Source organism: Podarcis vaucheri, assembly GCF_965113315.1.
Source record: "Podarcis vaucheri genome assembly, chromosome: 14".
Taxonomy (NCBI): Eukaryota; Metazoa; Chordata; class Lepidosauria; order Squamata; family Lacertidae; genus Podarcis; species Podarcis vaucheri.
In genome coordinates this window covers 7307305-7323620 of record NC_138752.1, presented here as the reverse complement: position 1 = coordinate 7323620, position 16316 = coordinate 7307305, and the positions used below count along the sequence as shown (strand labels likewise).

The 16316-nt window shown below is 48.3% G+C and overlaps 1 protein-coding gene across 3 annotated transcripts in view; it reads right to left on the bottom strand.

Annotated features, from left to right (window-relative positions):
• Window positions 1-477: 477 nt before the first annotated feature.
• Window positions 478-16316, bottom strand: part of RAB27A (RAB27A, member RAS oncogene family) — a 19561-nt gene continuing 3722 nt past the window's right edge. For 2 of the 3 annotated variants that reach the window (XM_082198856.1, XM_082198857.1), the window contains 5 exons: window positions 9838-10011; window positions 7029-7114; window positions 6074-6177; window positions 4746-4869; window positions 478-2876 (listed from right to left, as the gene is read on the bottom strand). In XM_082198856.1, coding sequence (XP_082054982.1) covers window positions 2678-2876; window positions 4746-4869; window positions 6074-6177; window positions 7029-7114; window positions 9838-9990 — 666 coding nt within the window. In that variant the 5' untranslated portion in view covers window positions 9991-10011 and the 3' untranslated portion in view covers window positions 478-2677. Of the gene's footprint in view, window positions 2877-4745; window positions 4870-6073; window positions 6178-7028; window positions 7115-9837; window positions 10012-13551; window positions 13577-16316 lie in introns of those variants that run through there. The other variant, XM_082198855.1, reaches the window with a different exon arrangement.

The window sequence follows — 16316 nt, the reverse complement described above, 5'->3', positions numbered from 1 at the left end:
ATGCGCCCGAAGGGAAAAAGGGAGAGACGGAGACGCAGCAGCTCTCGCACGCGGCAGAGGACCCCGAGCCACTGCTTCCCTCCCGAGCCGGGCGAGCATGAAACCCGGGAAATTTAAGGGACATCATCAATAAGGGACAGCAGCGGGACACGGTGCTGGGATAAGGGAGTTTCCCGCCAAATAAGGGACGGTTGACAGCTATGGGGAGAGCCCCGGGTGAGGAGCAGTAGGCATGGTCCCTAAGGGACTTGGCTCTTAATTGCCTTCCCCTTCTTTCTCTCCAGTTATTTCAGGGTCTTCTCTAACGATGGAGGATCTTGAGGTGCAGAAACGGGCACGAGAGAACTCCCATTATCATTGCTGACTCTTTGGTGCAGCACATTTATGATGAGCGATGCGTAAACGTCTCCTGTGCAACTTCTGAATCATTCTGCACAGATTCCTGATCTCAGCTACAAATAAGTCAAAGATGCAGGCCACTGCTATAATTCATTTTTAATAGAGATACCTCTTCATGGCAGTACATGGCAGTTATAAATTTTCCATTTATACAGTTCGATAAATACAGCATGCGGGTCAAAAAATATGGCTGTTTCAGCCTTTTGTATCAAATCTAAAACACACCTCTGGTTTCAGAAAAATGCATCCCTGTCGTTTACACTGACGTGATTTTAGCCTTAGTGTACAGGTGGCAGAGTTCCAGGGCATTCCTCCACAAAGTGAAGTTGTATTTCTCCTTTGTTTAAAAAAATACTGGCTCTTTTGCTAGCCCTGGGTCCTTTCAAAGGCACTTCTAATGGGCAAAAAGCCTCCAGTCAGTTGTGCGTCTCAGGCATTGGCAGACATTTGAGCCAATATTTTCATACCCCCCACCCCAGGCCCCAAAACAAACTTGAATGTCCCATCTTGAGGCCTGAGCATGAGGTGGGTTTTAAAAAAGCACAGCAAATTTCTCAGAACGCTTAACAGCTCCCCTTAATCCCCTGGAATGCATTTCTGGATGTAAGCATGTTCACAGTTTACCCAACTGCTACTACAGTATCCTTTTAATACATTCAGATTTTCTTACTTATTAAAACTGTATTTGGCAGGGCAGGTTTTGACCTGCAGCACGTGGTCAACAAAATATCCAGGGTGTTCACATAAATAGATTTTTGGGTGCTATTTGGTCAACATCAGGGTGACAGCCCTGCAGAGCACGTTGCACAAACACGTAAGGGTTTCTTATTTTGTTTATTATCTCCAAACATCTGGGCCTCAGTGGTGAACAGCAAGTCACATTTAATGCTCAGGTCTTACAACCAACCAGTTAGGCAGTTTGGTGGGTGGGCAGGGCTGGTGCATCAGGGAAGATGCTGCGGAATGCTTTGCTTGTATGTGTTGGGACCATTTGACACACACACACCCAAACATGGCTAAGGGCTGCTAGCTTCAAGTCCGGCAATGGAATAGAGGCAGGGACTTAAGTGTGCAGAGACTGAATAAGACTTTGTTAAGACTTTTGAACGAGATGTTTTAAAAGGTGTTGGAAAAATGTAGGTGCTCAGAAGATTGTTCAGTGGCACGGCATGGTAAGACAAAGTTAGTAGCTCTGCACCCCCACTTTGCACAAGCAAACAGCAAAGCCCCCTCCCTTCTTCTGGTGTTGTTCTCATCCCCTTCAAGCACTTGCAGGAGGTGCTCCCAGGAGGCTCTAAGCCCCGTTCAAAGTACTGATTCTGCCTGAGAACAAATAAACTGATCTAGACCATTTGATTACACACATCAGCGAAAGCAGGCAAGCTGCAGAATCACAGCAAATGAGTCTGGATTCTACCGGAGCAAAGAAAACAGAGACGGCAGGTGTATAAGCCAAGAGTTTAACAGAGTAAGGCCTCGCCAGAAGAGTCAGTAATAATATTTTCGGTCCAATTGTGAAGGAGACTTTTTCCAAACAAAGAAATTTAGCACAAAGCATTAGCTTGCCCTCTATTCCTGTCAAAACAAGAAAATTTACATATGACACTTCTGCATCCGTATACATGCAATATACTCTTGTTCCACCTACTTAGGCAGGATAGCACATCTGGATTCTAGCAATACTAACTCTGAAAGGTGGCAGGGTTTGGTCCAAGGGCCAGCTTGATGTCTCTAAAAACCACAGATAGGGGAGCAGTTGTCCTTCAGATGTTGCTGGACTGCAGCGCCCATCAGCCTCAACAGCAGAGTCAGGGATGATGGGAACTGTTGGTCTAGCAACGTCCGGAGGTGGAGATGGGATGCCGGTTCCCTATTATTGGTAACAAAGGATTTATTTATCTATTTTTAACGCATTAAAATACAGAACATTTCCAGTAACGAAGAACAAATTACTTGCTTCCTCTGGCCAATTCAGCCCACCCACCCATTTCTGTTGTTGCAACAAGGGAATTTAGGTCCTTAGAGGAAACAGCACTTGCTGTTAAGCAGCCAGTCTAAATCCTGAAAACTTAGGCCAGCCTAGATAGTAACTAATAAAGGGAAACGGCTGCAAAGCACAAGTTGGTGTTGTTTGATAGTCAACTGGTGCTTAGCACAGCTGATCATCACACATCTACATCTACGTATAGAGAAGGTGGTCCAAAAATTATTCATATTAAGCTTCAGCCATAATATCATCATAGCTTAATTTAAAATGTCGCAGTCACGTCTCTAGCGATCAGCAGCTACACTTGCTTTTCTCTTTTTCCTCACTGAGCTGCTCTGTGGAGCTGTGCCCATTAGGCTGCACTACCCCTTCTGGGATCCAGGACTTGTCCACACACCGTTCCATTCGCTTCATGATGAGGTCCAGAAGCGTCTCAATGGCCTTGCTCACGTTGGCCCCATTGGCAGCACTCGTTTCAAAATAAGGGATCCTGGAAAGAAGGCATCAGAAAGGTTTACAGTGGTGCCTCGCAAGACGGAAAACTCACTAGACGAAAGAGTTTTCCGTTTTGGAGGTGCTTCGCAAAACGAATCTATGGGCTTGCTTCGCAAGGCGACAATGTCTTGCGAGTTCCTGCTGGTTTTTTCCCCTCCCCCCCCTTTTTCCTAAGCCGCTAAGCCGCTTATCAGCTGATCTGATCAGCAGATAAGCCGCTAATAGCGCTAAGCCACTTATCAGCTGATCCGATCAGCAGATAAGCCGCTAAAAGCCTCTAAAAGCCGCTAATAGCGCTAATCCGCTAATCCTTCAATGGGCTTGCTTCGCAAGACGAAAAAAACCGCTAGACGAAGAGAATCACAGAACGGATTCTTTTCGTCTTGCGAGGCACCACTGTACTCTGCGGAGCTGTGCCATTCTGAGATAATGGCGGCTCTCAGGAAGGAAAGGAGAATTAAGGCCGGCTTGGCTTCTCAGAACACAATTTTTATCGGAAGCACTCACAAGGGCTGATTCTGGACAGTCACTCTTTCGCAGGAAGGATACTAGAACTTTAGCTTTGCCCGGCTTTAAATGAATTCAAGCTCCCTGTTGCCCAAGCAAAACAAATCCACTTTAAAAAACAATCTGACCTCAGAAAGCGAGGGGATGAAAAGTGGGGGGTGAACAATGGGAGGGCATATAAACACAAGCAGATCGGAATAAATGTGCAATAATCTAACCTCCATGTAAGTTTTGAGCACGTAAATCAGGACAAATGCTGCTGAATAAACAGGGCTTTTCAAAGGGCAGGAGGACGACTGTCTTCTGCAGGAGGACTGGGCAAAAGCAGGTCCTCATATTCTCCAGCTGGTGGTGCTCAAGAGGTGGCTGATTTTGCAGGCCACTTCCTTGCTACTTTTTCACTTGGCTGCAATTTCTATACCAAACAGTCCATTCATGCAGGCCAGAGTCTGACCTTTGGGTTCACCTCCCTTACTTGGGAGTGGAGAGCAAGAGCGTCTGGCACCGCATTCCCTGCACAATTGCCAACAAGACTGGCAGAATCCTCTGGGCTCCCACCCAGACCTACCCCTCCACGGGAAGGAGGAGCCAGCTTGCTCCCAGTTCTGCTCAGTGCCCCAAGGCAGGGGTGAAACTAGGCTTTCTTTCACCCGGGTCTCCCAGTGCTGTCATCCCCCCCAGCAACTGGTGTTCAGGATGAACACTGGAGGTGGAGGGGAGGGTCTTCCTCACGAAACCATCCTTCCTTTTGCCTGCAATGAATCCCCAGTCAATGGGGTGGGACTCATTGGCACCAGGAAGAATTTTCTCCTAATGTCTTCGGGGGTTCCCCCACCAACACTCACCCATTCTGGAGCATCAAGGGCTGCCACAATATTTAAAAATAAAATAAAATAATAGCTTCTTTATCACTCTTGTGCAAGGCTCAGTCAGGTAAATATCACTCTTGCACAAGACCTCCGTATTAAAAAATTAAAACAACACATGGAAATAGATTGTGACACCACCACCCCCAACAAGCTTCCATTTCCCCAAATGAAACATGAAAACTAAGGTGGGTAAAGTTTGCTCTTGCGCACTTCCTGGGAGGAGTTGTTGTTTTTTAAGGTGTGCACACAAAGATACAGGAATACCTGTGCAGATGCCCTGAAAAGGAAAAAAAAAGGCAGTGGAGGGTGGGGGCAAAGGGACTGAGAAAGGATCCTGGGCTCTGAAGGATTATTTCCATCTGCCTGAGGAGTACCAGGTCACCAGTTTTTCTGTTAAGCAGCTCCTTAGAGAAGCTCCCTCCAGCCTCCCCTGGAGGCAGCCACCGCTCTGCCCAAACCGCAAGAATAACGGGGAGGATGTGACTTGCCCATGCTTCTCTGCAAGTTCCTTTGCCTCCTCTTCTTTCACCACCCGCTGCTCTTCCAGGTCGCTTTTGTTTCCGCACAGGACCACATCGGGGTTTTCACAATAGGCGTGGGTTTGCAACTGGCCTAACAGTAACAGGAAAAGGGAAATGCCAGGCTCACTTGCTGCAACAGCCAGAGACGTGGCGAAAGCAGAGCACTCTATGGCCTTCCTACACAGATCCCTCCATTCTTACATTACGGTGAATTCTCCCTACCTGTGACTGTCACACACCCAGTCCCCTCCATGGGCACCCGGAGGTGTCCTGTTGCTCCCATGCAAGAATTCAGCCTGTCACCCTTGTGAATCTGGGCCAGGCTTGGCGCTAGTAGAAGCAGACATGAGTCCATGGATGCAGTGACCACCCTCCTCTCCAGGAACCCAAGCAAATGCACTGGGTGCTGCTGCTGCACCCACAGGACCCAACAATGCAAAGGGAAATGATTCAGAGAGCAGCCTGGAGGCAGCGAGGGAACACAGACGCAGTTAGGGCAAGGCCCTCTTCACCCTTTGCCAGGGTGGACGACTGAAAGCTGTTCAGCCTTCACTGCGTTCAGCTGAGAAAGTCAGAAAAGTGCCTCTGGAGGTTCCTGTGCAGGTAGGGACAGAAAGACCCCAGACAGAAATCTGAGGCTGGGGCATGACATGCCTCTTACAAAAAAAACCTGCCCTGCCCACCACAGGAACCCAATTAATAATAATACCTTTGTTGTCAATGTACAACCTGTGTACAATGAAATTAAATGCCACGGAGGACAGCGGTGGCATGTCCCCAGCCAAGACAGCATCTGCCCCCAAGCTTTGCTTGGGCAGCAGAAAGAAAAGGCTTTGTTCGCCAGGACTTTTCATCTTTTGCCACCTTCACAGACGGTTCACGTTAAGAACACTGTTTGAAAATACACCCCCACAGAAAACCAAAAGACTGCTGCTTTGGATTCAACCATGCACTCCAAGGGGACAACTGTGGGGAAGGTGATCAGGGTTGGGGGCAGACACTACCAACCAGGGGGCATTATTCTTCCTCCTGGACGTGTGCCCGCTTGTGCCTCAGTGGCTCATGGCTTCCTATAGGGCTGCTGAAGAAGCAGAAATCCCTACAGGCCCACGTTTTGTTAATGGCCCAAAATAATGGATCCAGGCTTGTTCCATGCTGACTTTTGGGGTGTTCCCCACTGGCTGCAGGGCCAGGGTGAATTATGGGCCCATTTCTCTCTACAGCCCCACACCCACAGGGGTCATACTGGGAAAAGGCAGCCGCCTAATGAGGAGTGCGGGAAGACAGCCTCTTACTCATCCAGTTTCTGATGTTGAGGAAACTTTGCTCGTTGGTCAAATCAAAGAGGAGAAGGAAGCCCATTGCATCTCGGAAGAAGGCAGTCGTCAAGCTACGAAACCTGCAAGGACGAAAAGCAAAGATATTCTTTTAGCCAAGAGTAAACAAGGACCTGCAATAAGGGAAGTTATTAGTCTGAAGCATTTTACCACTGACTTCAAAGGAGCCAGAATTGTTGATATAATTACTATGGTCCAAGTCTAAAGTAATCTGAAAGGAACAGAGGGACTCTTGGGGAGGGGCTTTAGTGTCTCAAAACACCTCTTAGCAAAGGCATTTTGGCCAATTGTCAACAACAGAAGAAAAGCTGCCACAGAGGTCAAGTTAGGATAAAGGACAACTTACTGAGGGGGGGGTGGGCGAGCTTAGAGGTGTTTAAAATGATGGATAATGTGGAGAAAGGAATAGAGGCAGATGTTTTTCTTCCCCTTCATAATATTAGACCTCAGAATCATTTGTTTCTGTTGACTGATGGGAGATCCAGGGCAGACAAAAGGAAGCAGCTCATGATTAAATTCTGGAATTTGCTCCTACAAGTTGATTTGTTTTATTTATTTCATTTCATTTCATTTAAGATTCACTTCCTAAGAAACATCTCAAAGCAACAATAAAAATGTCAGCAACGAAACATATACATAGGATGCAGTGAGGGCCACAAACAAGGGAGATTAGGAAAATGAATGAAATGAATGTGATTAGAAAAATGAATGGCGGTGGTCAGGAGCTACTTGTGCTCAGGGGGGCACATCTCATCTGCAGGGACAGAGGCTGCAGCCTTCCTAGTTGATGCAGGCAGGGACCCAAAGTCAGAGAGAGATATTGGCCACTGCAAGAAAAGGATGCTCAACTAGAAGGATTTTCTGAAATTCTTATATTTTCAGTCTGGCTCTATTTCTTCTTTGTATCCCTTACCTTTCTTGCCCAGCTGTGTCCCACAGCTGGAGATGTATTCTCTGTCCTCGACCACTAATGCCATCCGGCCCATTTGATCGGTACACCTGTTTAAAAAAGGCATGACATTGGACGAGTCCCTCCAACTAGCATCTCTGGGGATCTCCCTACACAAAGAGCCCCCCACACCTTCAGTCTTCGGGAAGCCTGGGCTGTGGGCTTAGAGTCAGGTATCGAACTGGCTTTTGTGGCTCTGCTCCTGGGCTGCTTGCACCTATGGTCTGCTTTATCTGCTGTCAGTAATTGGGATTTAATTTAGGAGAGGAAATACAATGAATACAATATTTTAATATTGTTCCCCAGGAGCTGCTGCTGCTGCTGCTGTTGTTGTGAGGGTTTCTGCAGGGTCCAAAACTCAAGCTGCCAAACCCAAATAAGCCCAGTTGGCCTCCTCGTGGGCTTGGTCAGTTTCCAGGATGTTTTCAGAGGATTTCAATTCTAGTGTCGAGCAGCAGAAGCCTTTGGAAGAACTCACGACTGAAAACACTTCCAGTGCATATTTCTGAATGATGATCGTTCAGAAACGGCTGGAAGTTTTCGTTAGGAAATGTTGTTACTCAGGCCTCTGCAAATCCGCTTGCTGTCTGTATAGAGTTTCTGCTCACTGCGATTCGAGAGACCCATGAATCCATGCCCCAAACCCTGGGAAGGAGAGCAGAGGAGGAGCTCCTCCAATCACACTGGGCTTTGGAACAGGCAAGCCCCTGCCCCAAAGCCAAGTGAAAGCAGGGAGACCCCTTCAACCCCATTTCCAAAGAGGAGGGCAGCTTTCTAATGTGGAGCCGGCAGAAGTAGCATCCAGGAGACCTGACACAGCTTCTTCCTCCTGCTCCAATGCCCAGTGCAATATCTCTGTATTTAGAAAGATTCATAGGTTGCTTAATCACAAAACATTTAAGCAGTGGACATTAGAGGTGCCACACTCCACATACGCATGCCGCCCCGTGTTCTCGGGCACACAAATGGAGCCATCAATGGTTGGCAAATGGTGGCTGGGTAGTAAATAAATCCAAAACGTGTGGAACCTGATTTTGATTGCTTAGATTTCAGTGTAACTGCAAAAAGTACAATCAGATAAGAAAGACACTGGCAATTTAGCTGCACCTTTTCTCCTGGCAGGCAGGCATTGATTGCTAGCGGCAAGTAGGAAAGGGAGGCTCCCGGACAGTGTCAAATTGATCTCATTATAGGCAGGGACGGGATATTAATATATGGAAAACCAGACAGGCAGAGGCTGCAGCAGGAAGAGGTACGTGGAAAGGAGATAGCTACTTCTGCTTCTGTTGGGGACAGAAAAGAAGTCAAAGGGCAGCAGCAGCAGCAGCCTGGAAAGGGACTTCCAGGAAGCTCGTTCTAACAATGACAGCAGACGAGGCTTCAAGAAAAACAAACAGATTTCTGCATGCCTAATTTTCTCATTCCCAGCAGCTCTCTTTTATTTTAATGCAGTTTGTGCTGCCCAGCTTAGTAGGATGATGCAACCTCATTGCTCCCAGGTGGGTTGGGGAATGGCTGAGACCATCAGAAGGTCAGAACAGCAGGAGGGCCCAGCTGACTTTGGGCTCATCCAGACTTGCGCTTGTCCCATGCCTAGAAAGCAAGGGTCCGAGCAGTTTTCCCCTTGCCCTGCTCCTTTCCCAGGGAAAACTGACTCTCTCTCTAAATTGAAGCAAATGTCCATCCAGAGAAAACCTGAATTGCCATTTGCTCCGACTGAGAGCTAAAGAACGTTTTTCCAGTGGGAGGGGGGAGTAGCAGGACAAGAGGAAGAGTGGATAAGCCCTTTGAGGCCCATGGCTGGGCAGGAACAAGTGGCTTTGAAATTACAGAGGAGTTTGAAGTTATTAGGACCAGATTGTTTGCATGAAGCGATGTGGTGAAACCACCAAATCATAGCATTATAGAGCTACAAGATACCTTGAAGGTCATCTGCAATGCAGGACTCTCAACTAGATCATCCATGACAGGGGACCATCCAACGTCTGCTGAAAAACCTCCACGGAAGGAGAGTCCACCACTTCTTGTGGGAGTTACAGGGAATCTCATGGATTGTTCTGCTACAGAATGAGCTGACCAAAGCCACCATCTTCCTTGCAAACAAAAGCCCCAGGCCCTTTCCTAGAGACTTCCTATAACCGACAGAACTGCACAGGTGGGTGGGTAGAAGCTGGAGGGAGGTGGATGGTGGTGGCAGCAGGAAATCTATGTGGACTGGACTGGAGTCCGGTCTCAGAAATGGGGATGGAAATGGCCCCTTCCCCAGATTGTCCTCATTCCTTGAAACTAAAAGGGAAACTTGTTTTGGTTCACTAGCCCACACTGTCTGCCACCAGGCCTGCAAGGACAGAAGGAGGTGGTTGTAGAAGAGCACCACTGAAAGAGGCCTGTGGAGAGGGCGCTCTTCAGAAATGGCACCCAGGCCCATTTGGCCAAACTGCTAAAAAGGTCACTAAAGGCAAAATCAAGGCTGTCACATTTTGCAAGCGGCTGTGAAAAATAAAAAGCACGATTTGCAAAGTCACTTGGGGTGAGCTAATGGATGACTCCACCATAAATATTAGCCACCTCCAAAGTGCAGACCTGCAGGCCTCATCCCTTCTCCTTCTCTGCTTCTCACCTGTTTATGTCCAAGAAGGACCAGGAATCCACACGCCCTGCCAGGTTCAGGGAAAACTGGGTCAGGTCTGAGTTCTGATCACAGTTTTCTGAAAGGTAGCTGAAAGTGAGTCTTCCCCCCCAAATGGAGAGGTAGAAAATGGTGAGAACTTACCACCCTCTTTTCCCGGAAGTCGATGCCAACAGTTGTTATGAATTTGGAATTGAATTTGCCATCTGTGTACTGATAAAGGAAACTGGTCTTGCCCACACCAGAATCGCCCAGGGCTAAGAATTTGATTAGGTAATCGTAGTCCCCATCAGACATCGTGAGAACTCTGAGGACAGCCTTTGGGGTGAGACAGAGGGGAGGGGAGGAAGAGGAAGGGAGCAGCTTTCATTTCCCAGTAACTATATATTGCATTCTCTGAAATCCCAACTATCAACTGTCCAGACTCACAGCATCTCCTCCATGGAGCCCAATCTAAGCACTTCTGACATTTCCCCCGAAAAGAACAGTGCACAGTGCTCTGTGTGTGAAGAAGACTGTGCACACAAGATTCCTATGCAGAACATGTTGGGAAGATGTAATTTGCAATAGATTTACATACCTGCACAGAACCAGCAAAGTCTTCATACTGTACATGACACAGGTGTCCATCTGTCCACCCCACCCCAAACACATATAAGTAAAACATCGTGGCTGCAGAAGCCAAAATCCAGACTCTGATTCAGATTCCTCCTTCAGTCACAAAGTTTTCTGAATAGGCATGGGAAAATTACTCCATCACAGGACTCAAGTACACATGACAGGAGACGCCTGGTGCAGGTGGCCTGAGTCTCAACCACCCCCAGGCCCTAACCCCCAACACATACACACACACACACACACACCAGGTAACATTTGGTTTTTTAAAAACCCCAGATAAAGTGTTGGCATGAGAACAAGCTTTGCATACTCTTGGTACAAAAGGTGTAATTAAGCTTGGTATTATCCTTGCTCGCCTCCAGACTGTCAGTATTTTGCAGGAGGAATTCAAGTGCATGCTGGGAATTTAGTTTTTTGGGAATAAAAGTGGATTAAAGCACTCTGTCATCCTAGCACAACAAACTTTTTGTTTTAATTAAATAAAACCCTGGCTTTGGGGTGTTAGGAAAGTGGGCGGCAAACACACTATAAAGCGTGGGATGCAGAAAGGATTGGTGGGAAAACACAGCAAATTGGGATGAACACTCCCTGTTGTATAACCTCCCCACATACAAATCAGAATAAACGCTCAGTAAAATAGTCTAACCCCCACATGTGTTTTGTGCAGGGCAAGTCAGGGTGAACGCTCAATAAACAGGTTGTCCGATGAAGTCACTTGATAAACGTTATTAAGAAGTAGCAACTGGTGCTCACCATTTAATGGACCTCTGCGTGGAAAGGGGTATTAGGGAGCCAGTGCATCCCTAACATGGCCCATGTTCTCTCTCTCTCTCTCCATCACATTATACCACAGATGAGGCTGCCTGGCTCTGTTTCAGCCTGGTTTGGGAAGAAGGAACTTTAAAGTCGGGGAAATGATGCCAAGGTGCTTTTTATAGGTTTTCAGCTGATGGTAAGGGAGCTAAATTGTGCTGACCTGTACTTCCAACCTGCACGGGTTTTCATGATTTATTTTTACAATTCCTACCTGTCATTCCTGTCTTCAGAACACAGCGCTCAAGGCAGTTGAGAAAATACAAAAATAGCCTACTGTTGAACAAGCTGTTCTACCTATGGAAAGGGGGGAGCAGGAAGATGGGGCTGTTAAGGCAGGCTGAGGGCTAGATATGCTATTTAGGAAAAAAGAAAAGACAACACCTCACTGATGCCTTGGCATGGCAATCCCTGAGAGGAAACCAGCTGAAAATCTCTCCCAAGGAAGGTTGGCACAGATAAGAGAGGCAGCAAGACTATTGTTGTCCTGCAGGGTTAAGCTTCATCCTCCTCCTCCTCCTCCCTGCACAAATATTTAAGAAGCGGTCTCCACCCTTAGTCTATTTAGGTTAAAGCTGAACAGCCCAGGAGCCCTTCCACAAGAACAGCAGCAAAGCCCAGGCAGAATTTCAGCAGGCGGGTTAGTCAGCATGATGACCATCTACAGCATTTTTGCAAATGTCATCAGACACTCCACCGAATGCCTATTAGAATAGCAATCTATACCTTCAGGAGGACATAAACAAGGTGCAGATGGCACAAGAAGACCTGGAAGAGCCTCCACTTCAGGGAGGGTTTGGCCAGGCAGTATCCTTGGAGCAGCATCACTAACGGAGGACCCGCAGGACCATCTGAGCACACAGTGGCCATTTGCAAGGCCTGCATGGTGCAAACTGGAGCCGTGCAGGAGCAGAGGCTGCTGTTGGACTCATCACATGCCAAGCCAGCCTCCCATTGGGGAGGGTTTGCAGCAGTGCACAAGAAGTTCTGCCCTGAGAATGGACCAGCGCCAGCACATGGACCAGCTCTGTGTGCAGCGGCCACATAAAGCAGATTTCCACTGATGGCCAAACCTGGGATTCCAGAAAGGGACAAAACATGGCTCTTGGGAGGCTACAAGGCAAACGGTCCCAGCCATAGTCAGCAGCACTCTGCTCTGCCTGCTGCTTCTCCCTGACCTGAACATTTTGCTAGAAGTGGCTAGAATTAACCCCTCAGCATCTGGCCTATGTGCTGCTGCTGCTGCTGCACCTGTACACAATTTGCACCAGTGTTAAGCTGGTTGCACATACGGTATTTACTCAAATCTAATGCTCAGCTTTTTTGGCCAAATTACATTGCAAAAATTAAGGTGAGCATTAGGATTCAATGTACATTTACATTTGCCAGCAATTACGGTATTTTTTTTAGTTTCAAGGTTCTGAAAATTGAGACGCGCATTGGATTCAATGGTGTGTTAAAGGTAAAGGGACAACTGACCATTAGGTCCAGTCATGACCAACTCTGGGGTTGCAGCGCTCATCTCGCTTTATTGACCGAGGGAGCCGACATACAGCTTCCGGGTCATGTGGCCAGCATGACTAAGCCGCTTCTGACGAACCAGAGCAGCGCACAGAAACGCCGTTTCCCTTCCCGCCGGAGCGGTACCTGTTTATCTACTTGCACTGCGTGCTTTAGAACTGTTAGGTTGGCAGGAGCAGGGACCGAGCAACGGGAGCTCACCCCGTCGCAGGGATTCGAACCGCCGACCTTCTGATTGGCAAATCCTAGACTCTGTGGTTTAACCCACAGCGCCACCCGCATCCCTTCAATGGTGTGTTAGACCCCGTTAAATACGGTAATCCCTGGCTTTAGGCAGGCCTTTCCTAACCTGGTGCTCTTCAGATATTTGGGACACCAGATCCTGCAGCTGCAGCAACTATCATCCAAAACATTTGGAGAACACTGGATGGGTTGGGGCAGACAGCTTGAGTTCAGGCAGTCTCGTTTTAAAAGGCATGCATGGGGGGGGGGGGTGACTCCAAGTTCCTAGCCTGCCCAAGGGCACCCCGGGTCTGCCAGGGTAGAGCTGTTCGGCTTGCTGCTTGCTGAAGGAGAGCTGCTGGCCTTGAGGGGAAAGGCCAGACCTCTGCTTGGGGGCTCTCTGCAGCTCATTCTTACATCCAAATAACACAAATGGGAGTTCCTGCACTGAAAAACAGCACAGCTGGAAGGCAGAGGTCAGGATCAGGATTTTCAAAATGAACTTGAATCCCCAGCAGCAGCTCAGAGTCCCCTCCCTCCCCCCTCCAGGCGTTGACTAACAACTGACCAGGTAAATGATCACTTTCAGCACCAACCTGCCTCAAGCCATGTCCCCACCCCCGCCGACTGCTGCTCCCCCGGACTGCACCCCAGCCATCGCCCCAGAAAGGAAAAGCCACTCACCTCTCGGACAGCAACACCACAGCAGCAGCAGCGTGCTCTCGCCCAAGGCACATTCTCCCCAGCCCAGCTAGCGGAGGAACAGCAGCCGGAGGGGCCCCACCTGCTTCGCACACAGCCCGGCCGGCAGCTTACGTGTCACCTGTTTGCTCTCTTGACAGGTGGGGCAGGTGTGCCTCGGGCGGGCTGGCGACAGGGCTGGGCTGGGCAGCCCCTTCCTCATCTGGGCACAGAGGCACACAGCTGCCCTTTATCTCCTGGGGGGCTCGGATCCCCACCCCTTCCAGACTCATCATCCCTCACACAAAAAACGGCACACAGGTGGCAAGGCAAGGGAGCCATCGCCAGACATCAAGCAGAGGAGTGTTTACATTACAGCCTTACATCCAGGTGAAGCTGTTTCCCAGCTTCTGTGCCTTTCACAGCTCTGCCCACCCAACTCCAGCTGTTCGCAACAGGACAGCTCCTGTTTGGGTACACTCACCAGGGGGCGTTGATGGGTCGGGATGTATTTCTCAACTTGTGTTGGCTACCGTAATATTCACTAGAATATTAATTGTCATTTTCCCCCTTGTGTGTTTTACCTGTCTTTTTTGTGATCTGGGTTTTATTTATTTAAATGCCAAGTGAAGACTGGGACTTCCTAACAGGGAAGAGGGTGTCTCTGACGCTAGAAATCAGCTCGCCTGACTCCTTGCACACCAGGCACTTAGCCATAACTTTTGCTTCCTTGTGCTTAAAATATCGTATTCCCCACTGTTGCTTCCGAAGGCCAGCTGATAAGAAGGCACCTGACTTCATGGAAGAGGCTTACTGCCTGGGCACCGTCTGTCATGTTTGATTCATAACAGCCATATGCAACCTGGCGAACCTGCCCTTTCCAGAGAGTGTCCTTCAGAGACCCGTCTGTTGTAGCTGCCAGAGGAGGCTTCTACAAATGAGAGAGAAAGAGAAAGCGCAGTGCATCTTGGCCATGGTGGCAGCAGGGATTCTTTGCTCCCTCCTCCCAAAGTCTGGGCTCTTGTTTACATCTGCCTCCAAGAGCCTGAGGGGCAAGAAGCAGGCAATGCATTTAAATGATAGGATTTTTTTTTTAAGGTACAAAAAACCTCAGGCTTCCATACTTGAGCAGTGCTGTCAGTCAGAAGAGCCAACATGGAGATCTAGATGGGTCAATATTATGATTTGTTATATGGCAGAGTCCCAGGCCCTTTCCTACATTCCTGTGAGGTTTACTCTATTTCCGGATTTGCTCTTTTCTGTTGGTGCAATAAAGTGGCCAAAAATAGGATCTTGTAAATACAAAGCCAGAAGAGAGGTGACCATTTCTTCTGTGTGTGAAACTAGTTAACTGAAGACAGAGCCATCACCTGCTTTTATAAAACAACCCCCTTCCTCATTGCAGAAGGAAAAAGGATGCAGGGAGGAGATGCTGGAGAGAATGCTTGCAGCTTCTGCCTTAGACAACTGGGTGAGAAAGGGGAAACTAGGAAGTCCACATTTTCCTAAGAAGAACCTTGGAGGCAACGTGTGGGGTGGTGACGGTAGAAAACAGAACATAACTAATTAAAGCAAACACAAAACATGCAAAAAACAAACAAACCACACGTACCCAAAAAGCATGCACATGAAAGATTTCTGCATAAGACTCTCCTTAATGCTACTGATGAAAACAGTTTGCAATGGGCCAGATTCAGAGCCACGTGGTCCTGATGTGGTCAGCAGGCACGAAAACTGCAGGAAGGCCACTAGGACAGCCTTCGCTGAACTGCTGCTTTGGACTGCAACTGGGTGGGGCTCAAGGGAGTTGTAGACAACTGGGCTGGGACACGTGTCCTAGCTTCACTCTCCTGCCATTTGGCCACAACAACTGCCCTTTTGACCATGCTTAAAGAATGCATTCCAGGCAACAACTATGGCAGGAGCAACTGAGACCCGGATATACCCTCCAACCTTTATCCGATGAAAATAGGGACGTCCCGTTCCATAATGATAATTTTACTATTTGTACCCAACACATCTCACTGGGTTGCCCCAGCCACTCTGGGCAGCTTCCAACATATATAAAAACATAATAAAACATTTAAAAAACCACTTTCTTATACAGGGCTGCCTTCAGTTGGCTTGGAGGCCAGATAATGCCTATTCCGTCCAACATTTCTCCAATGGAAATAGTGACATCCTAAGGAAAAGTGGGACATTCCGGGATCAAATCAGAAACTGGGACGGCTTCTCTACATCAGGGACGTCCCGTGTGCCCTATGATTTCAGAACCCAAACCTGAGACTTAGGGGCAGCCCCTGGTGATGTCATAAGGTTGGCCCTGAAGATGCAGGTAAATTGGGAGAGGGGAGTGGAGGAAGGCAGACCTGCCACACACACCTCCCTCCAAGTGTCTATGTTTAATTTGCAGCCAGCTCCTGAGGACTATATATACTTGAAACCTGAAGAGTTATGGTCAGACCTGGAGGTCTGGCAACCTTAGCAACAGCACAGAGCCAATACAGTGGTACCTCGGGTTAAGAACTTAATTCGTTCTGGAGGTCCGTTCTTAACCTGAAGCACCACTTTAGCTAATGGGGCCTCCTGCGGCTGCCGCCGCGCCGCCGGAGCACGATTTCTGTTCTCATCCTGAAGCAAAGTTCTTAACCCGAGGTACTATTTCTGGTTAGCGGAGTCTGTAACCTGAAGCGTATGTAACCCGAGGTACCACTGTATAATCTTAACCAATTTGCTAATACAGCCGTACCTTGGATCCCGAACGCCCT